At 39.5% G+C, this 23,685-nt stretch overlaps 2 protein-coding genes across 2 annotated transcripts in view; both read right to left on the bottom strand.

Moving 5' to 3' along the window:
• Positions 1 to 17,057, bottom strand: part of si:ch211-51h4.2 — an 88,995-nt gene extending 71,938 nt beyond the window's left edge. The window contains exons 1-5 of the mRNA XM_034582161.1: positions 16,695 to 17,057; positions 5,046 to 5,087; positions 3,956 to 4,029; positions 2,560 to 2,628; positions 1,575 to 1,674 (exon numbers count right to left, since the gene is read on the bottom strand). Coding sequence (XP_034438052.1) covers positions 1,575 to 1,674; positions 2,560 to 2,628; positions 3,956 to 4,029; positions 5,046 to 5,087; positions 16,695 to 16,845 — 436 coding nt within the window. The 5' untranslated portion in view covers positions 16,846 to 17,057. The remainder of the gene's footprint in view (positions 1 to 1,574; positions 1,675 to 2,559; positions 2,629 to 3,955; positions 4,030 to 5,045; positions 5,088 to 16,694) is intronic.
• Positions 17,058 to 20,964: 3,907 nt separating this feature from the next.
• The window catches only part of LOC117760528 (inactive N-acetylated-alpha-linked acidic dipeptidase-like protein 2), a 473,414-nt gene continuing 470,693 nt past the window's right edge, over positions 20,965 to 23,685 (bottom strand). Inside the window, exons 19-20 of the mRNA XM_034583636.1 lie at positions 21,636 to 23,016; positions 20,965 to 21,593 (exon numbers count right to left, since the gene is read on the bottom strand). Of these exons, the coding sequence (XP_034439527.1) occupies positions 22,770 to 23,016 (247 nt within the window). The 3' untranslated portion in view covers positions 20,965 to 21,593; positions 21,636 to 22,769. The remainder of the gene's footprint in view (positions 21,594 to 21,635; positions 23,017 to 23,685) is intronic.

The following is a 23,685-nucleotide window of genomic DNA, read 5'->3' as shown; positions in this document are numbered from 1 at the left end:
TTATAAATATTGAATCTAGAACCGGTCCAAATCGCACCAAATTTGACACTGCACTTTCCTTCACAATACACATATCCTCGAGATATAATAATAAAGTAGTGTTCAAATTAAATGAATAAATATCGAGCTATGTCACATGAAAACTTCAACACATAAAACCAGTAATATAGTCAAATAAAAGGTGAAAAGAAAACAATAAAAACAGTAAAAACACGACATCACATGAAAGAAAGTCTATAAAAATGGGTTTTGAGAAGTGATTGCAAAGAAGTCACTGACTGTGCAAGCCTTATCTCCTCAGGTAGGCCGTTCCAAAGCCGAGGGGCACTGAGCATGGTCACCTTTAGATTTCAACCTCGACTTTGGAACAGCCAGCAGGGCTCCACCTGAGGATCTATTGACCCCTTATGCAGTCACATAAGGGTTCAATAATTCTACGATGTAGCTTGGGGCCAGACCCCAGTGCTTTAAAAGTGATCAGTAAAATCTTAAAATCAATTCTAAAACGGACAGGGAGCCAATGGAGAGAAGCAGGGATCAGGTTGATGTGATGTTGCCTGTTAAGACCAGTGAGAAGCCGAGCTGCTGCGGTGTTGGTTTAATAGAATTAGTGTTGTGGAAATGTAAGTAACTAAGGAGGAAGTGTTGAGACACTGAACAGCATCAACAAACTAAGATGGCCCAGAAAACTCTGACCTGATCAAGAGTCTTGTTTGCCTCGGACAAAAATATGATAATATACTTGCAACTTGGCGACCTCTTCTGATCCTCAGAACTCTCTACTAGTCAATGCTTCAAAAGGCTTATAAATTAGATTTTTATATATTCACTTTAGTAGGTGTGTGTCTCGCCCCCAGAGACCTATTTGATTAATATCTCAATATGCAATCAGTGATCCAAAGACTCTAGTTAGGAGATCAATATAATTCAAATCAGCCCTGTCCCTACGCAGCAGTTTACGATGCAATTCAATACAGTGTGTTCCAACAGCCCGGACACTGGCACTGTAACCTGACTTATATTATCATCCTGAAACTATTAGAATAAATAAATCGTAATACCATTTCGTCTACTTAGGGAAAAAACTACTTTTTCTAAGAGCAGGACAGCTGGAAAATTGAAAGTCTATTAAGGGCAGGAGTATGACTCAGTCTCTGTTGTCTGCATGGGAGTGCAGGTTCAGTGTGACCCCAACTTCATGTTGCCTATTTGGATCGGTACCAAACAGGCAAAGTCTGACCACAGCTTTCAGATGAGCTGGACTGTGAATACAGTGACAGGACGTTCAGGCTAATTCCTCTCCAAAATAAAGATGATCTGTTGTCCTTTTGTCATGTATTTATCAGACCAGTACCACAGAGTTATCAGTGTAATCCATGATTAAAAGGTCTTACAGTACACGCTACTGGTGTGATGTCATTTTATTGTTATCATAACTGTTTATGAGACAGTCACTCCCTGCCGTAACTCACTGTGTCTCATACTGAAATTATACGAGGGCCTGAAAGGAAGAAAAGGTCATACTTGTAGTGTGTGTTGGCCCCTCACAGATAAGTGGGTTAAAGTTTTCTTACCTGCTTCTGCATTTTCACCGTCATCTTCATCCTCATCCTCTGTGAGAGCTGGATCCTCCACACACACCCGATTCATCACAATACACTCGGCCACATCCGTCTAAGACCAACACAGCAAGATTAGAGTTACAGATTACAATAAATGTTCTTTCTATTGTCTATCTAAAGTAACTATGAGGCTACTATAAAATTTGTATTTCTAATATCCATATGTTTGTCACACTAATATTATTAGCTTATATAAACAAGAGTCATCAGTAGATCATATATCACCCACAACAACTACACAACCTAAAAGGGCAGATCATTTGGTGCCATCACATTTACCTCAAGTCATATTTTCCTGATTAATAACAGTAGCTTATTTAAAAAACACACACAAATCATAAAAGGTACACATCAAAACAGTTAACGTTTCAACCGAATTAACAAAGTTGTAAGTTTCATGGAAAAATTCCAAATGGTTTTTGAGTTCTGCTGCAGAAATGAAATGATCAGAGACAGACATGCTGTTCACTATATTCCCCTGTATGTTATATTAATATTATTAGATGTCAGGGATAGAAGAGAGAAGCTGCAGGATAGTGAATATTTGTGGGGGATATGCTGTGGATAGAAAACATTAACAACAACTCCGTTCCATGCAGCTAAACTAGTTCCCGGGACCTGTTATTGTGACTTCTGATTGTCTTAATGTCCAAAATGAAAAAGTTATATTTTCTATAATCTGAAAATAGCACACTTTTGTTTCAAACCACAGCACTCCATACAGACTGCTGCTCTATTCAGGCAAGAGGTGACAAGATCAGAAATATCATTTGATTTTCTGGTTGGGTCTCGGATACTATACTGCTCTATATTATCTTTAAAATGTCCATTCACTTAGCCCTTAGCTTCTTCTTTAGTCAGTGTTGGTGTGTAAGCTCTCAGCATTTACACAGGGAACCTGATGGTAAATGCAGACAGTGCTTTGTCAGCTGCTTACCTTTAAAGATTCCAGCTGCACCACCTGACATTTCTGAAGCAGCTCCACAAACAGGTAGATGAGCAAGCCCTACAAAACAAAGGATAGACAATACATGTGTTGCCATTTCATGCAATAACGTTGAATGTATACTGGTGCATTTACAATTCAGTAACTATATCTCAGTCAGCCTTTCTTCCTCTCTCAGGTAAATTTCACCTTGAGAACACAGAGTTCTCTCTGCAATTTCTCCAATCAGCTTTTTCACAAATACACGTTTATGACAAAAGACCAGACTGGCGTAACGGCTTAGCGATGGATGGGAAGAGACATCATCATTCATTTATAGAGGCAGGCTATCAGTGAGGGACATTATTCAAGTGATAACAGGAAAACAAGTGAGTGCCGTAACTTAAAGGCAAAGACAATCCCTTAAACAGTCCTGATGTAAAACATCTGTTTCATTACACCGGGCGAGATCTCACGTCACAGACTGGCTTCAAATAGAGGACATAAGGATAAATGGCAATGTGCCTTTAAAGCTGCAACATAACTTTCTCTGACATAATCTCCTATTCACATCCCATCCTGTGGGAAGACTGAGTGTGTTCTGTGCCTTTACACCAAAGAGAAGAAATTGAACATGAGTATCCATTATTCTTAGTGACAAACTGGATAATTTGAATCTTTATCGAGTTTTTGTATTCACTGATGTGCTGTTTGAGAGTGTTTATTGTTTTGCCAATGTTTATCACACGAACATTCAAGCAGACGTGACATGTATAAAAGATCTTCATCTTGTTTGAAGCCGTAGTTTAGCTTGACCGACTGGTCGCTACATGCGCGCAAACTGTGAAATCAACACAACACCTTTAATTTTTCCTTTTATACTTCCGCTTGAGGTAAAATACCAGGAGACAGTCTCTCTCCAGCTGTTGCCTCTGAGAAAAATACAACACCACCACTGGAAAAAGGCAAAGAGGAAGAAACTCAATAGTTTCCGGAATAATGCTTCAAAACAGTCAATGAGGTAATCTACATCGTGTTTTAAGCCTAAAAGTTCGACGGGAGTGGCTAAGCTAACAGACGTTAGCACGTCCGACGGTCCATGAACGCACCTTGTCGGGAGATATCAGAGGACACACGTTTCGGGTCCAATATGAATGTCGGGGCTTCTGGACACTTGGATGACACCACAGGAGCAGTATGGAGGCATGTGATGTTTTTCTGTTGTTTTATTACATTTGAAGAAGGATTCACCATTGACTTCAATTGTATTGGATTCAGCTCTAAAGAAAGTGTACCCCTGAGACTCCAGAAGTGTTTTGTGGACTCATATGCTTCATAGTGTTGAGTAGATAATGAGTGAATTTTCATTTCTGGGTGAACTATCCCTTTAAGGCCATGTATTACTCACCTGGACAAAAAAGCCAATAAGAAAGGAGACAAGGAAAGGCACCAGTCCGGCGTGGGCTATCGTTACTGGAAGACCTAAAAATTTAAAACAACGTAGACACATACAGAAATATAAAGATTTAAAGACATGCACTAGACCAATGTGTGACTTTTTCTAAGCATGTATACCTGCCTGTCTATCACCATCTCTGCTCGCCTTTCTCTCACAGACACTCCTTTCCGCTCGGGCTCAAACTTACCATAAAATTTAATGGATAGTGCTGATTTCAATATGAGATTTAAGTGATTGAACAAGTATTAACTTGGAAGGGCTCCACCTTTGTGGAACTACATGAAGACCCTGCTGAAAACAAAGTAGTTAAATGTTATGTCCCGTGTAATTTCCACCTCTACAAAAATCTCCCTGGTGTTAACTACACTTCATAAAACCACAGTTAAATTTGCTCTGCCAATGAAAGCCAAGACATGGACAGAGCTTTAATTGTGTTCCAAATGAAATGATATTGCAAAAAATTGTCTTGTAAAAAATACAAATATAGCTCACAATTTATTTTCTCCAATTGGGTTAAACGAGTCAACCTTGAACTATACACATCTAAGTATATAATTGCAATTCAGTACAGTAACCTTTAAAAAGAGAACTGTGTAACTTCAGGTTTTCTGGAGACTGTGAGAAAGATGTTAATTCAACAGTAAATGTTCAGGGCGTGGTGTGATCCCAAGAGTGTGTTCCCCCAAAACCATAAATCCAATTTCATTAAAGTTCCCTTCATTAAGTAAATTATTACAGTCACTGTTAGTAAACATCTAACTGATCATCCCATGTGTGTAGACGACATTCACATGGTCATTAAATGCATGTTCCCAAAATTCAGAGGTTTTTCAAGGAAGGCAAAATCGAAATGTTCTTTTTAGAAAATATAGATCTTTAAGTGTAATTTCCCCAGGCCTACTGTAAAGTTTGTGTTGTGCAACAAACTCCCCAAATCCACCATAGGTGAAAGTATGTGTGTGAGTGTGAACTGTCAGTATTGAGCAGTAACAGTGTCAGTTCTCCGTCCATATTAAAAAAGATACAAGTAAGTACTCACCTAAGATTCCAGTTCCTAATATTGTTGCAATGGTCAAGAAATCTAGAAAGAAAAACAGAGCTATGTTATAACAATCAACATATTCAAAAAAATTAAGACAAACTACAAACACACAAACCACCAAGAATAATCCAAGAAAATATTTCTAAGAGCCTCAGCATGTCCAATATAAGGTATTTCTGCTCAGAGGCTCTTTTTAAGATGATACATGTTTACTTCAACTATGTAATCATTGACTGGGGTGTGCACAATAAGTCAAAAGTGTGTAATTCTCAAGGCTTTGCTATCAAGCCCCGAGTAAAGTCTCAACTCCAGACAGGAAAGTCCTGAGACGAAACAAACGAGTCCCAAGTCAGGGCGTAAACATTTCACTTCACCACCAGATTTGTCTGTATGCTGGTGTGAGACAACTAATCATGGGACACTCATTTCACTATTATACTTTATTTGAATTATTACATTTTTGACAATGTGTGACAGAGCTGTTTAGTTTGGCGATTTTAAGGCTTGAGTCGGGATTACCAAAGCTATTGATTGACTAATTCCATTTCCAGGTCAGGGACAGTTCAGCGAAGCTGATGTAAGCAGGACTGCAGTGGAATAATCTAGTGTATTGAAAAATAAAAAATAAAACACGAACCAACAGGCAGCACAACCTCAAATAACTTCAGCACCATCCGTGATATCTCTGCTGAGCTTCCACTGTAACCCGTCCTCTTCTACTGCTCCATCTGCTTTTTTTTCAATTTACTCACAGTTGTAGAACGAAACACATTTCACAAAACTGCACACATCATCTGCGAGATCATTCATTCTCACGCAACCGGCTTCCTCACTACCTGCTCTGAGATTCACCCGCTCTGCTCCGCCTCGCCTGCCTTCACTTTCCTCCCCTTCGGCTGCAGATTTCAGCATAAACAGACGTATCAAGAGGCAAGATGTTGTTACCATCTGCCATACACAGGCACATCATTACCACTAAGTCCACTGACATGATGTTACATAAACCACATACTCCTCTCTGTGCTGCAGATGGTAATCTTGTACCATTGTTATCAGTGTATGAATGTTGGACGCTGGGGCTCTTACACCTCTAAGGTGTTTTCATGTTTCATGTCTAACAAACTTGGGGAAGCAAGTTCATCCTCAGGAATTGATCTGACTGAGAGACGTTATTATGCCTTGTCTGCACGACTGCAGATATTTTTTGGGATAGATAACTTAGATTCTATACAACTTTTGTTTTACAATATGGCTATATCCATACAAGAACACAAAAATAACTACCAAGTAGGGCTGCATGATATATCAGAAATCTCTCGTCATCGTGATATCAACGTGCGCGATAGACGTATTGCAAAAGATGGCAAAAACATCACAGTCAGAAGAAGAGATTAAGAAGAGAATGGAGAGAAAACAGAGGAGCGAGGCGGCTCCGTCAAATCACGCTCCGCCTCCTCCAACTTAACTCTACTGTTTGTCCCGGATAAGATTCATCAATATGAGCGGTTGATTATAATATAAAAGAATTGTGTAGCCTATTTATGATCCCAGAACCTGAGGGTAAAGTAACAGCGCACAGACAAAAACAGACGCTGCTGTCTGTATATGTGTGTGTGTGTGTGTGTGTGTGTGTGTGTGTGTGTGTGTGTGTGTGTGTGTGTGTGTGTGTGTGTGTGTGTGTGTGTGTGTGTGTGTGTGTGTGTGTGTCTCTCTCTCTCTCTCAGCTGACTCGCTACACTTTAAATGTTTCTTTCAGCCTTCTTTCAGCTGTGGAGCTGTCCATGGTTTCTGTGTCAGTAGCCAGGGACTGTTACGTTTATTTATCGCAAGTCATATTGTCATCGTGATATTAAACATTATCGCATGTTTTCCTAATATCGTGCAGCCCTACTACCAAGGTTCAAACAAGCATGCCCGGCCAGTAGGTTGAGATAAATTCATATCAACGATTACTTAAATACCAGAGAAGAAACTGTGGTCCAAGTATCACTGGGCGAGGCAGACGTCTGTGAATGTCGGTCATGTTGCACAGTGATGCAAAATTTTGCTGCAAACTTGTAATTACACCTAGCAGTGCTAACCAGACATTTTTGAAAATGTCCACTTTAGAAGGCGTTGGGAAAATCTTGTGACGAAAAACACAGTTTGCGTGTAGTCGAGAGGCCCAAGAGCAGAGGAAAAAAGTTTGTTTTGCAAAATATCGTGGACAGAGTCTTCATGAATGTGGGTACTTTTTTTGTTTGTTATACCTTCAACCTCTTTGGGAGGATAATCCAAAAAGACAATGCTTGAGGACGATCAAACTGAAAAAAATTAAGTGGAAATATAAATCCTTGCTTGAACACTGACACAAAAAATTACTAGAAACATATACTCATTAGAAAGACCAAATACAAATACAGTGATAACTTTAAAAAACAATATGTCTGGTGATATTCTTTTTTGTTCTCCTGCTGCTGCACCAGCTGGGAAACTACCTCTGATGTTCTGATGACAAAACCTTTCCTTAATTGGCTTAAGGCTTAGCTGATGCATGACGTGTGGTACATTTATATTCTAAGAACTTCAGATCCATTATCTCCAACTGTTATCTCTCCCAAAGGAGATATCATTTATTTGATGTCTTCCTTCTGGCATTTCTTTTTTTACATACTATAGCTTTCATTTCCAGGAGGAAACTGTGAAAATAGTTTAGTTCAGGCATTAGAAGTAATATTCTTTCTTTTTTCTTTTCACTTTCTAGACAGTATGGTGGCCCTACATTTTTTTATTGTAATCTCAAGTTTATGGTCCTCAAAAAGAGTTATTCCAGCACCCTTGATGGTTTTATAAGACATTACCTCTAATTTCATGTTAATCGATCAATAAAATATTCATACAGCCCATATTCACAAATGACCATTTGTCCCAAATGTGTCAAAAGACTCTTCAACTTCTGTGTCTATAGGTTCTACAACACAGCCTGACCCACTGGAGGTTACACCACAGAACAGCTGTGCAGACTTTGAGTAATAAGAACAACAACCTGCTGCAGCGACACTGGTTTGCTGATTTTCACCAAATGTTTTGGAATGGTAAAATAGAATTTAATGAAAATGTTTTAATTTTTCAACTTTTCTTCAAGTTGATGCTGAGCAGGCACAGAATATTTAAGAATCGCAGGCGGTATAATATAGGAGGAACATGTCAGGAGCAAACACAAGTGCAACACAACAACAAGTGAACAGACAAAGTGACACAGTGGCTGCATCCAAAATCACTCACTGATCACTATATAGTACATTTGCCATATTGTAATGCTGTCCAAATGTTACATGATGTAGGGCACTAATCTTATCCCACAATGCATTGTGAAAAGTATTGCACAACCAATAGTCACTAACTGAGCAGTATACATCATCATGCATTGCCCTTGTGGCGTCTCTTCCGCCTCTCTGGCAATTCTGCTCCTTATTCTTTCCAAAAAAAACTGAATTATCGTGAGGATAAAGACAGACAGTTTCTAACTGCCGTCATTTATACAGAACAGTCTGTGTTAGCATACATCCCTAATAGTTCCGAAGTCGTGGTTCATTTATATTTTTGAAGTCAAGTGTTCTAACAAAAAGACTGATGAGACTTGGCACAACCTGGACACAACTTATCAGTGGAGCAAGTGTGAAAGAAAGAAGCGAACCTGCCAACAACATATAAAACAGGGGAGGCAAGAGTCTAACACAGCAGTATAAAGCCGTTTTCAAACACAAACTCCAGAGAATGTCTGCACAATTAGGCGCAGGCTTTCTCCAGAATTTGCCTTTCCTGCATGAACAACGCAGCGAGAGATTCTCTGTTCAGACCCGCTGACAACAACACAGAAATCTCTGGAGTGTTGAGAGGCAGGACACAACGTATTAATTCCGCTGCAGAGATCAAGTGTTTTGTTTACAGCAGAGCAACGTCCCTAACTGACGTCGGCCCTTATCATCAAAATCTCTCATGACATCTTTGTCAGTGTTTTCTATGCTTTTTCATACTGAGATATTTGTATTCTTCAGGCAAGCTAACCACGGACCAAAGACCCTCCAGTTCCTGCTTCTAAACCCTCTGCAGACCGATCCAAAAACAAAAAGGCCAGCCACTCAAACTGCTCCCTTTAATCCAACTTATGAGGCTCACGCAGAGAGGACAGCTATGCTTGAGTCCCTGTTGCACCCAGATCTAGAGAAGTGAAGGAGGCTGAGGGAGAGAGGGAGGAGAACTTTGAAAATAAAATACTAACCACCAGAGGGCAAATATCTGAGTCTCAACCAAATTTCCAAAGGGCACGAAAGAATTATATAAGACAAACGCTCAAATGCTTGAAAAAATATGTTGAGCCCAAATAAACAATCACAAAACGTATATTTGCACCACATTTGATCATTCTCTCTGGGTATTCAGCATTTTAGCATTTCTTTTTTCAAGGACAGTGGTTGGTTATTCACAGTCTAAACCAATATGACTACACCTGTGGAGACCACAGTGTCTCTGAGATCCCCGCTGACTTGGCCTGGTTTTATCCTCCCAGTTTCCATGAGCTGCTACGTGGAGGCAGAGCAGGAGTCTTGATGATTGAGAGGCCCGAGCATGCAAACTAAAAGGCCTTAGATCTCTCAAATACTACAATGTAATCTTTCACATTTTATTAAAAGTGCCATAAAAATCACGCTGTGGTATGATTACCATTACCTTACAAAAAAGTGAACAAGGATTGGGAAAAAAATTGTGGGCTTTGTGCTTTAAATGTTGCTGTAAATCCCATCACTGACACATGCAAAGCGTCCTCGGGTCTCTTGAAAGGCGCTATTTAAATTCAAGTTATTATTATCATCACCCCGGCCTCATTCTCTACATCCCAATTGTGCTGATCATATCAAATACACCAAAAAAAACAAGCAGACACTGCAGAGCTGATCCTCTGAACACTGTCCATCTGCCTGCAGAACTTGGAAAAGCCCACATGCATGTTTTATCACAACACATGGAACATTCACCTTGTTATTGAGTTTCTCCCTTCCTGTTAGGTACCCTATAATCCTTATATCCCTATTTGGCTTCAACAGCTGAGGCAACAGCAGGTAGACGGAGTCACCAACGATGTGCACAGTGTCTGCAACAAGGGATCAAGGGTCTTCCTACAGAGCATGGTTAATGCTGTGAGGCAAAAAGCTCTGGCATCCTACCGACCACCAGGGTGCCCCACACTGACATGATAGAACCACCTCGGACTGTCACTAAAGCTGTCCCACTCAAAGGGACTGGATAGAATTATCTCCATTCCAGATAAAAGATGCAGTTCTCAAAGTGGAGTTTTCCAATATCTATGTAGCGTCTATACACAGAGCAAAGAGTTCTGGGGAAAACAGGTCTTCGAAAGAGATCTCAGACCTTTTGTAGGGCATCCCAACAGCTGACGTTGTGTTAAGTGGGGCAGAAAACCCATGAAAATGTTTCATTAATGTGGATTTGATTATTTAAACATGTCGACAACACTATAGGCCTCCTGGTTGGCCACAGACAGGTCAGGACAGTTTGTCTATTGGATTTTGCTATGCTGTGAGTTTTGATACATCGGACCAAGGTTGGTTATAACATACGGGGTAGTAAAGATGAGAGAGAGGGTTATTAATAACATGGGAACATTTTTATGGTTATATAACCTCCACATGCCATACACACCTCCCCTCATCTTTTAGAAAGCCTGAAATGAGCACTAAACTCTGACAGACTGTAGAGGGAGACGACATCCTGCACAAATCAAACTATTTTAGGAAAAATACTGAAGAAGGGGAAACACAAACTTGACTTGGTTCTTGAAAAGAATAGTAAATCACACATGTACTGGTAATATCAACTTGATGTAGTGCATGTAGTTTCTGTAGTGGCAAAGTTGCTCTGAACTAGGGTTGCAAAGGGGCGGACATTTTTCGGTAAATTTTCGAAAAAACTTTCCGGAAACTTTCAATGGGAAGTTAAGCTTGGGAAATTTGAACATTTTGACACTTTTTTTTGCAAAGGTTAGACTATAACTTGGAACTTAAATGTAGTTGAAAACAAGACTAGGCAAGTCTAGCTCAGCTGGACCCTGGATGCAGCTAGTTGCCAAAAACCTAAACCTATGACTCTCTGTTGTTTTTTAATGTCTTTGTCATTACCTAGCATATTGATTACTTGTTACACTGAAGTCATGTTCATTTTAATACCAAGTTTATTTGTATACAGTAGGCTAACTTTTTACAGCAGTGAGAGTAGGATGTATGTATGTCCACACAAAAGTACATCATTACCATGCATCAGGACCATGAAATTGAAGCATGAAAGACATTCAGAATCAACTATTAAACACATTCAGTTCGTTGTGCTAGCTGCAAAACAGTTCAGCTGTAGGTATACTAAATTAGACGATAATTCTTGTCCTGTGTTCTTTGTGTTTACTATGGCCAAATATTAAAAAACAAATGAAAAAGGATGGAAAAAAGAAAAGAAAGAAAGTAACTAATTGCTGGCTCAGGTCTTTTCATGGGATTTGATGGCAAAACAAACAATGGTAATTACCAGTGTTTTTCACCTCTAATTGTAATTGTATACATATTTTTTTTACAATCAATCTACATGTAATACCCTATAATGACATGAGAACTGTTTTTTTTTCTTGTCCTCAAAAATGTCCTCATAATTCCAAAACTAAAGTCTCTGATTTAAAAAGTATTCAGACCCTTGATGCATTACTTTGTAGAAGCCCCTTTGGCAGCAATTATAGCTTCAAGTCTTAGTGGTTAAGTCCTTGCAAGCTTTGCACCTGGATTTGGACAGTTTATCTCATTATTCCTCGCAGATCCTTTCAAACTCTGTCAGATTGGAAGTGAAATGTCTGTGTCCTGCCATTTTCAGTTCTCTGTGGCTTTTAAGTCCGGGCTTTGTTCGGGTCACTCAGGGACAGGATGCTCCCCATGCATAGTGTTTGGTGTTCTGCTCAAATCATTTTAAGGCCAATTCATTCTTCTAAGTTGAAGCTACGCCGTATGTACGCACATGGCCTACGCACGGGGCCGAGCATTCATTGTTGTGCGTCTGTGTGTGTGAGTCACGCTGCAATCCCACCGCCGAAAAGCTGGTAGTGGTAGAGTTCCTATGATGGTGATGAATGTCTTCCGGTTTCTGGTCTGCTTATTTACAACTTCTCTGGTTACTTCAGAAAAATGGCGAGTGTGAGTGAGCCTATAGATTTTGGAGAGCAATTGCATTTTCTTAAAGAACTGCAACGAAGAAAAGAAAGACGTCGTCCGTGTTCGTTCCTTCAACTCAATTCAAAAATGGCACCGAGTCTGACGGAAATGCGACGCTACCAAGCCGACCAATCACAGCTCGTGTGGTCTGCATCTCCTCGATGCTTGGTTACAGGCGCACGTAAGGTCTGCAAAAAGCCATCCAATACTTTCTGAAGCCGCTGAATGTTAGTGGTAAAAGGTCTGCATGTACTCCTCTAGTCCTATACTGACAAGTCAAAACATTCATCCAGCGCTTTTCTATCACACATCATTCACACACTGTCTAGAGACTTGTGCAAGGATGCTTCTATATGTGGACTGAAGGAACCAGGGATCAAACCACCGGCCTTCTGGTTAGTGGACGACACACTCAATCTCCTGAGCCACTAGGACACTCACTAAGAGAGTTGAACTAAAAAAAATAAAGAGACTCACTTTGATCCAAAACATTCATGGTTATGCTCCATATTTTCATCGTACAATCATTTACTGTGCGACAGCTGTGAGACCATTTGCTGTGATGACAACTAGAGCCATCAACCCTCTGACATCACACATTGATGGTTGTATTGACGAGGCGGGTCACTTTCACGCCACATTCAAATCCATCACTTGCACTCCACAGACCTCGCATCATCACTAGAAATAAGCTGTCATTTCAAATCAGGGTGATCATTTGTCACTCTCATATCAATCCTCCTCTGTGTTCTTCCACCAACCCTCTAAAGATGGCTGCGGGACATATGGCATCAGTAATTAGAAATGTCATTATAATCTTTTTCATATTGTCTGTGTTCTCATGGCTGCCAGGGCATGTAATATAATGACTCAATAACTTGTGTCACAGAGACAGAATTAGAACAATGAGAATGCAACATGGAAAAAGCGACCTCAAAACACATTGAATGTCAAAACGCTGGTACTATTAAGAATGTTCGATGCCACAGCAAGGTTCACATCCCAACCTACTGCTGCACAGGTTGCCACAAAACATGGAAGGCTGTGTCTCCCCACCGGTTTCTTGTTGTAATCTTTCAGTGAGACGTTTTGCGAAAGGCGAGTTACATTTCAAGCAGAAATGCCAAATAACCTCTGCTTCCATCTATCTACTAATTACATTAATCTCTTTCTGTGGCTCACATATCTTGAGGACCGTCCATCTTATTGGTTTCACACTATTGTTAAGGGCCCAAGGAAGAGCGTTGTTTAATTTGGTGCGAACTTAACATGCGATACATTCAATATTGATTCAACTTTGCATAAACAGACGACCAGCGCTCTGTGGAAGCAGCGGCCGGGACTCATCAACGTAGGTGACATTGTAGATCACAACAACGGCATGAACGGATTCTCCGCACAGTTCAGGGTTCGGCATACCTGTGAACAGGTGAACAGCTCTATGTGCAGCAGCAGTGGTGCAGCTTCAGCGTTCTGTGGACTGAGTCCTGCAGCGACTCTCTACAAGTGACTCTGCTTCTCTGATGTTTTCTTATCACTCACACTTAGAACTGATCTTTATAAAAACCTGCTGAATTCATATTTATGTTCCTGGATGAACGGGGCGTCACTTCTTCTGCAACAATGAAGTTAAAACACTGCGTTATGTCATAATCTGCCGAAAGAACTTCTGTCTGCAGGAGTGTGCGTGTGTGTGTGTGTGTGTGTGTGTGTTTGTGTGTGTGTGTCTGCTCGTCTCTGTCCCTGTTCATACACAAACGGATAATCACATTTATCTAGTTTTTAAATCGATGATGTCGGATCATGTCTCCGGATCGTTCCGCTCACTTTAACCCTGATGTCCTAACTGTGCGTCACGTCTCGTGTTGTCTAGGAGGTTTAAATGTGTCTCATAAACAATGACCATGGTGGGAACAAATTCATCAATTATGTTCTGTCACTGAATCGATGCATCCAAGAATCAGAAATGTCCACCTCTATGCAGGAGCCCAAACATTAGCACGTGTGCTGCTGCCCCCCTACACTCTCTGCTGTGTGCAACCTAACTTGGTTTGGCGCGTCTGTCAAAACATGGATAGAATGAGTTAAATCAATGTTTTTTAGTTCAGCATTACTTTTGAATTTGCTGGGCCTTTTTCTGGCAATTAAAGATGCAACTCATGTAATCATCATATCGTATATCATGTAATTTTAATCATGATGATATCATGTATTTCAGCAACACACTTTTCACAGGAGATTGTACCTGCTCACCAAAGTAACATAGAGCAAGAACAGATGGTCAGGGTGAAGAGTGGAGACAAAAGCTGCACCATTCTCCCTTTTTAAAGTTAGTGAAGCAGAAAACTATTTTTGAAGCTGCTAAATTTAGGTACAAAAAAGTTGCATGGCTTCCCTTTAAGACGTCACCCTGGGCAATGTGATTGACATTTCACCTGGTGCTTCATATTAGAAAGGAAAATCAATCAATAAACTGCATAGTGCACAAAGCATGGGACAAATTAATGAGATTAATTTGTATAGCCCTGGGGTTCCTAAGCAGCGTAACAGAACAGACACAAGCAAAAATTAGCAGAAGCTGTGTCACACACACACTTTAGCTATTCATACCGCGCCCCTGCACTACACTTCAGTGACTGCTTATAGCCTACAGTAAAAAGTAGAGCTACATGGTAACTGGTTAATCATGACCCATGACTTGGACCTGACCTCAACTTTGATTGTCAAGAACAGTGGATTTCACCTTATCTTGAGATTAAACCATTAAACTGTATGACCACAATCACTTTCCTTCTAGTATCAGCATTCATTCACAATTGCAGTTATTCCAGAATACTCTGGTTAACTATTCAAGAAAAGAAATGAGGAGCAGGAAGAGATCACCGAGGAGCCAAGAGCAAAGGGTATTCAAGTGATATGTGGGTCAGATTGATAAAAACAACCAACATATATTTTTTCTCTGAATCATCAGTCAAAAACTACTTGGTTAGGCTGAGGAACAGATCATGGTTTGAGTTAGAATAAATACTTCCTCGAGGTTGGTCCTTTAACTTTCATCACCATGTTATAATAGTAAACACACATTTAATGTTGTGGAAGCATCATGGATAAAAGAAACAATGCTCATTTTTAGATTTGCACAAGGAACAAACAGTCTCCCGTGTGGAAGTCCTACTTTGTCGACCCATCCACCTCCATGTCTTCCTACAGTCGACTCAATCCCTCTTTATACCACATAACCTATGCTCTGGACATAAAAGCCGCTAAAGGTCGCCTAACAATAAAACAGAACTATGGGTCGTAATGTGATGCTAGTACATATGACCTATGGCCTCATTCTTTATAGGACAGTTTTTATCACGTATTTATAATGTCCTCTACTGTCTACCCACTGACCAGCTTCACTGGTATAGACATGCTTTAATCATTCACGTTTACATGATTTACATCACTTATCAACATGTCAATCATCTACTCTACGGACCTCCAGGCTGTATTTACTGAAATATTCTATATATCGCTATTTCATAAAAGTAACACCTCAACAAAACGTAAGTATTTTGGATAAAGTTATAGAAACAATAAAAGCAGTGGAAGCTAATTGTTAAGAACATTTATCAGACTATTTGAACAAATGGCCCCACTAAACTTTAATAAAACCAGACAATTCAATGCAGCCATTATCCTTCTAACAAAGTAAAAACAAGCTCTTACTTCAACACAATGTCATTATTTTCTAAACATGACACATTATAGGAATCCCAGACACAGTATACACAATATAAAAAGTTTCAATCTGAAGTAGGGTTAAGCACTGCTGCTCTTGAATGTATGACGGATTTAATGATAAATCCAAATCCTGATCTGAAGTTAGTGTTTGGTGAGGAAGGAACAGCTCATTTAGCTCGACTGCATTGAAACTTGTGGAACATTAGAAAAGTGGACAATTCAACACAACTAGTATTCTGCTAACAAGGTAGAAACAAGCACTTACTTTAACAAAATGTCATCATTTTCTAGGAAGTAGGTAATTGAACTTAGTGTTTGGTGAGGTAGGACAGCTCATTTATCTCTAATGCATTGTAGGAAAATTTGTATTTATTTATACTTGTTTATTTATTTATTTACAAGAAGAATTTGCGCGTGCTCCGTGTGTGTTTGTCACGTGGGTCCAGCGCCTCTTCAATAACACGTTAAATGGAGGTGCTGTTCTTTAATGACGTGACGGGTGACGTGTATTATGTTCATTCGTCCTGTGGTGACGGAACTATTGTTGGTGAAAGTGTCGAGGCGGTGACGTGTGTCGTTGTGTTTTCTGACCGGGACCGAGTCGCCTGCTGCTGCGGGCTGCTGCTGCTGCTGCTGCGTGTGGCCGTCGTGTTGGTGTGTGGGTACTCACAGCACTGCAGGTAAACAAGGCGCAGCCTCCACTGCCTATCCTGCTGCTTCCGCCTGATTTGGATGGACACAGTGCTGAGGCTGCTGTCGGGGACGGGGCGGGGGCTTGTGTGGGTTCTTATCTCCTCTGCGACGGTCGCCATCATTTTCATCCCCCCGTGTTTCCCACCACCCTCTCTCTCTCACTCTCTCACTCTCTCTCTTTCCTCTCTCCTCTCTCCTTCCGCCCTTCTCTGTGGACGCGTGAACGCGCACGGTCCTCCGGATGCTGCACGTTCCCGGTGATGCTCTGAGGTTGAGCTTGAACACAATAAACAAAGATGGATAAATAAAAGAACTCGAGCTGGGATTAATAAATCCAGCGCAGACGGACCGTGGTCTCCACAGCTGCGCATCTTACAGCAGGCGGCTCTGCGCAAAACGTCACCGAGTCCCTGAGTGAACCCAGGAGGAGCCAGTGCTCCAGCCTGAACCGTAAAGCTAATGGTTAATACACAGATGTACAGCAGATCCGCTCTGTCTTAAAAAAACACAAAATTTAATAGCATCTGAAATAAACATGAAGTGTAATGGGCCCACAGCTCCACATAAACAGCGTTGGAACTGAAAGGAGAAACCACAGTAACGAGGCCTGGAAAGAGGCCACATCTCGTTTTAATAAAAAAAGAGGAAAATGGGTTTTATACTGATATAATAAATCCATTTTATTTATATACTCAGTTATACAGCTTAAAATCTATGCTGCATCATATCATCCTATACTGACATACCTTTTCCAATTATTACTCCATACTGAAGTATTCCATTTTAAAACAAAACTTCTCACAACCTGTGTTATCTTCTGCCATGAAATATATGTATCTCATATCAAACACATAAAACCTTTTTCTCTTCTAACATGAGAAAAGAGTGCAGAAAAAAACCTCAGACATGTGATATTAAGAATGTTTTTTTTCTCCCATGGTAGTGGGTATGCTTCAAGTGATTTATTTTTACTTACTTTCTTTTTGATGTAGTTCCCTATTTATTTCAACTTAGATCAATTGCACTTATTCATTTTCACATCACTCTACTTCTTGCTTTCTATTATTTGCTATATCTGGGCAGTGGCCCAGATCTCCTTCTCCTGTGGTGCAAAGTCGGTAAGCACATTTACTCAAGCACCATAATTATGAATATTTTTGAGGTACCTGTACATTTTGTCTTTCCATTTCATGCCACTTCATATTTCTACTTCACAAAACTTCAAATACAAATGTTGAACTTTTCGATCCACTGTTAAACAGACAAGGTTTCTAAGCTTTTGCAAAATATATCCTAAACAACTAATAATATATTATTAAAAATTAAATTAAAAAAGGTTTTATTATTTTATAACTCCCACTTTTATCAGCAACATTGCAGTGATAATGCAGTAATGTAATATCTAAGATGCTGAAACAGGACATTCTGCATAATGGGTACTTTAATATTTTGTTGCCTACTTAAAGTATATTTTTGGTGTATTCTAAACTCTGCTTGTGGTCAGACATGATCTATGTATGCATGTAGTACAGCATGTCTACATTACTGCAGTAACAGTGACACGGAAAATACGACTGTGGGCTGGTATTAATTTGCAGAAGTGTTTGATGGGATGTTAAAAATGTATAAAAAAACACTTTGCTGTGTTAATGCTCAAAATCTTCTTTATTGCATTAAAAGTTCAACACGACTTGAAAAGAGGGCAAAAATCCATGCCAGTAAAAATCCCTGCATGTGCCACTTATGTTATTATGACATGCACAATGAAACCAGGCTATTGAATCATCAGAAGATTCATCTACATATTGAAGCTTATTCAACACTTACATTAAAAAAATTCCCACAGGTTTTCACAAAAACCTCAAACAATAACAAGACATATTTTTATCTTTTTTTTTTTTTTTTTTGGAAAAGCACAGTACAGAAAACAAACAACATAGTTCAGCGTCAGCAGTTTCTCTGCAAATGCACCGGCTTAGGGAGTTCATTTGAATCAGTAACATCACAGAGAAAATTCAAAATTTTGTGCAAATTCCACAGTAGTTTGTAGTATCATCAAATTTTATAAAAAATTATTGCATATCATTCAATTTTCAAATAAATACTGTACATAGTTCGCGAGACCTCTGGTGTAGGCTCTGGTTGTGCAATCATGCAGTTTGTATTGCAGATCATCGCATTTATGCAATATTAGTTTACCGACATTAACAATGTGAATGCTTGTACCCTCTAATTTACTGTAAATGTACCAGTTGAGAACAGATAATCAAAGTAGGATTGTTATTTTTGTCTTTTTAAACAAAAAAGGTAGATAACCACTTTGTATCAAACAGTGTGAGCATGAAGTCCAAGCACAATGATGAGTAGTAGTGAAATTCACCATAAATGTATCACCATGCAATTCTACAACAAACAGATGCATAAGATTCATGCTGTGTTGCAGCACTTACTGTACTGTATACTGTAACACATCAGGCCAACTGTAATCAGAATCAAAACCAGTATCTGTGTGTCATAGGGTAACTGTTGTGTGAGCGATATCAACTGTGCCTCAGGATGGTTGATTTCAAACTGGTGGTTTGGGACTTTACTGACAGGATGTTAGTTACGTGTCACCTACAGGAATGTTTGATGCTGCCCGTCTGGGACTTAGTGCTTATTATGGTTTGTTAACTTTGTGCCACGGTGACAGTATCAGTGTATACTCATCAGTGTCTCACCATTGGACAAGACACAACATACATTGATTTTTACACTCTGAAATAGGGAATGTACCATTTTTAAATGATGTGTTCAAGGTGGTGGTGAACCATCAATCACTTCCTTGGTCCTTCCCAGTAAATTGTGACTGTAGACTTTGTAGTCCACTGCTTAAATTCCATGCAAGTCTGGTATTTTTCCCTTTTTCAAAACAACAAGGCAACAGCTTTTGATTCAAAGCACCTCAGATCTTAGATTGATTGGATTTCGAGAATAGTAACAATAAAACACAGTACTGTTCCAGTATTGTCTTGACACTGTTGACTAGCAATTCCAAGCAGGCGAGTTTAGCACAGCAGTTTCTTATGAAAATAACAGCCAGTACAAGAGACACATTGAGACTGACTCTAAAGCAAAATGTCTTTTTTCAATATGCATGCAGTCTGTGTGTATTTACCACATGCACCAAAGGAAACATTGTAGCTAGCTAACAATACACTGGATACCTTTCTATTATTTAACACAGTGGTGGGTAGTTGATCAATCTGCTCAAATGTATGAAACTCTTTTGGTATTCCATTTCACATGGTAATTTAAAGCATATGTTTTACTGATAAAAGGCACAATATTTAAAGCAATGAGAATTTATGATTTTGATCCCTGAAAAGTTTTTGTTTCTCTCAATCAGTATTGCAAGTCTGCTTATTTACAAACTGGACATTCGAATACAAATAATCGATACACCTTACAAAATTTTGTGTATCAAATTGTCGCTACAAATTGAGATGTAATTTAAAAAAACTATTCTAAGACTAAAAATAAGCTTATTTGACTACATCATTATGACTGTGGAAGCACTAAACACTGGAATAGACTGATTATCTGTGCAAGTAAGACTTGTAGACAGTGCTGTTGGAATATTTCCAGATCCTAAATCACAATTCAGATTTATTCTTAAATTACAAGCTGCAAAAAGATCACGCCCTCCCACCCCCCATCATGCTATAAAACTCTATCACATTCAAACTATTACAAATAAGCTAAGGTATGAAATTGTTTGAAGTTGTTTTTTATGGCATTTATTTAGTCTCAAAGTGCGCGCACATAATAAGTATGCCACACTTTTAATAGGAGGGCACAGAACAGTATACACAAGCGCAAAACCATACTCACTAGCGCATTGGGAAGGGGAGGGCAAATCGTACTCCCCTCAGCCCTGCGCCTCCATAACTGCAGAGTAGGAATCCTTGTGCATTCGTATCATATGCACGGGCGTGGTTTTTAACGTGCGTGCAGTTTGAGACAAAATAAACTCCATCGTTTTTCTCTGAAACACTATTCTAGCAAATATCATGCCTAACTACAAAAAATCTGGAGCCCAGAGTATTTTGTACACAAATGTTGAATCACATGGCTCCTTGTAAAGGAGCTGCTGATGTCTGCTTTGTAGTTTTGTTTGGATCAGCTGAGTGACTTGGTTACAACTTTGACAACCATAAACCAACATTCACTCTTCCTCACTATATTGTTCATTATTTTTTCCAATGATGCTGATTTATTATTATTGCTCCGGTCTCTATTTAGGCTTGTGCAGGCTATTAAAGCAGCACATCAGCCTCAGACTCCTAAATCTGTTGTCATAAGCAGCACAAACAGCCACTGAATGACAGAGATCAATGGGTGGGGGCATCACTAATGGAGAGAATGTACGAAAAATTAAGAGAAGGAGGAGGTGGAGAGATGACACTCAACTCTGCCACTTAAAACATGAAGTGTAGCACAGACACTGAGAAAGTAGAAAAGACGTCCACACACACAGAGCAAGTGCGTAATGGCTGTAAATGCATCCAGTTGGAATCTGTGTATAATGGCTGCAGTCTGCTGTTTATCCTCTCTTAGTCATACTAAAGAATTCTGAGTGTTTTCATCACATCCACTCTGTGAGATTGTTGTGAATGATGGAAGACTGTTTCTGAAGAGAGACAATTGCATTTTTGGTACATTTAATATAGTAGAATTGTCTCATTCTGAATTTATTTAAAACAAACTGTCTCAAACGGAGACTTCTTTGATCACAGGCATTATAACATACTTCCACCATGTGTGTTTGCCCGTATTTGATCCCTGTCACTGCCAAATCCCCGTTGGCCCCTGGCAGGTGCAAACTCTCCTGGCCCTTCTACACGAGGACTCAGCGTCACCAACTGCTTTTTTTCACTTCAAACTGAGGAATTGAAGGATTGTCTAGTGTGTGGAACAATGTCATGCTCACCCACTGCATCTTTTACACCTACCTACACTAACACATTTACTGTGGGTGTTGTTTGGGCTCCAGAAGGCTTTGTTATCCAACATTCACATTTGTGCCACTAGGAAACCCTTGCTACAGTCATCTATGAACAAACACACACACACACACACACACACACACCTAAAACATGTGTTTGAACTGTTTGACCTTGTGCTGTTCATTGACTAAATTGAAAAAAAAAAAATCTATTGCTTTGAACAATAGATTAATTGAAAAGCTGTGTTCTGTGGTTTTAAATGTGATGTTACTCTTAAATCAAGCCATCAAGTTGTATGGCGTACAGTGGTTGTAGAACAACTAAATGTTGTTGTTGGCCAGTTATATAATGGCTTATTGCTTACAATGTTTAGGTTGTAAGGTGAATTAGTTATAGAATTCTTTCAAAGAAAGAAAAACAGTATTTTTTAACCTGGGTCTTATTCTCATATACGTAGTCATTGTGATGTTGCTAGCAGTGGCTAATGGTTACAATTACATTTAGTCATTTGTTAAACACTTTACTCCAAAGTAAGTTAGAACTGAAGCTTCAATACAGCAGGAGCGCTTAGTAAGAATTGAGTGCTAAATCTGTTCAATAAGACAAAGTGGAAATCAGGTAAAAAAAAGGAGGTGTTTGAGATTTGGTTTGACAGGAGAAAATAGAAAGATATATTTTGACATGTGAAGTTAGCTTAATTCATAGTCAGAATGGCCACAATTAAACCCAAGTTATAAAATACAAAAATGTCCCTGTATTAAGCAATAAAAACAGCCACCATCACAAAGAAACTTTAACCATGGCTTCGTCTGTGGAGACAGAATCTAAATATTTTTGCATTTATTAATTTAATCCTAGTTTAAATTTAAATGTTCTGTTGAACAATAGTAAAATGTGTGTGGATTCTCTCAACTTGTCCATGAATTCATTTTAATATAATATAAGGTTTTGAATGAGGTTGGTCAGGGGGTCGATTGTGTTTTAATATTCCACATCTATTTGAATATTGTTGACTTGATAAGTTGTGGGTTTTGCTGCTGAGTGCATCCAAGCATCAGCCAAGATCATTTTGCTTCTCTCTGGTAATTTTCAAACAAGTCCAAGCCGAAACACACCAGCCTCTCTGCTGACCGGATGGCCCTGAGGATGAGAGACAGAGACTGGTTCATGGTGCTGTGGCAAAGCACTTCCTTGTCGGTTGCATTGTGTTTGACTGCTTTGCTGGAGACGTTGCAGTGCAGGGCGGCTTCCTGTGAGAACCTCAGGACGGAAAACAGAGAAGTCTTTCCAGGGAGGCTGTATAACAGGTTCCTGCAGAGAAGAGAGAGAGAGAGAGGGGGCATGATAAGCATGCTATCAGCAAATGGATGGAAGAGTATGTTGAATCTAAGTCAGGTAATGTATTGTCTTTGCAAAACCTGTGGCAAATGATTCTTAGGTGACAAATTTTCCCGTTCTATATGCAAATAATCAAGATCGTCATTCGTGAAGACCAAATGATGTTTTTACCAGGTCTGAGTTTAAAGATGTGTCAAATGACAAATAACTGTTTTTGTGTTTGTGTCGGTGCGTGTGTGTCAGCAAGAGCAGGTGATAGAAACAGAGAGAGACAAAAGAGAGCGAGTTGAATCAGGAGGAGGTGTATGAATAAATGAATGAGTGAAAACACAGCTATGAAGATTTGACTAATTTCAGAAAAGTATCAGTTATTATGTGTTGATCAGTGTTGATATTCTGGTGGTGGCTATAAACAAATCAACAAATGGACACTGAGAAGCTAAAATTATGTACAAACTGTAGCTGGTCAGAGCTAAGTCAGTGTGTGTGTGTGTCTCCATCAGAGTCAGAATGGACTCAATGAAAGGATGTATCTAATATGATATATGTAATACATAAAGTGCCAGCCTATTGTTTATAGAGTGGTCTCGAGGAGACAGACCACTATATTAGCAAAATTAGATCAGACAAAATCCCCCAAAC

Source organism: Hippoglossus hippoglossus, chromosome 4 (assembly GCF_009819705.1).
Source record: "Hippoglossus hippoglossus isolate fHipHip1 chromosome 4, fHipHip1.pri, whole genome shotgun sequence".
Classification (NCBI taxonomy): Eukaryota; Metazoa; Chordata; class Actinopteri; order Pleuronectiformes; family Pleuronectidae; genus Hippoglossus; species Hippoglossus hippoglossus.
This window is presented reverse-complemented; position numbering and strand designations above follow the sequence as displayed.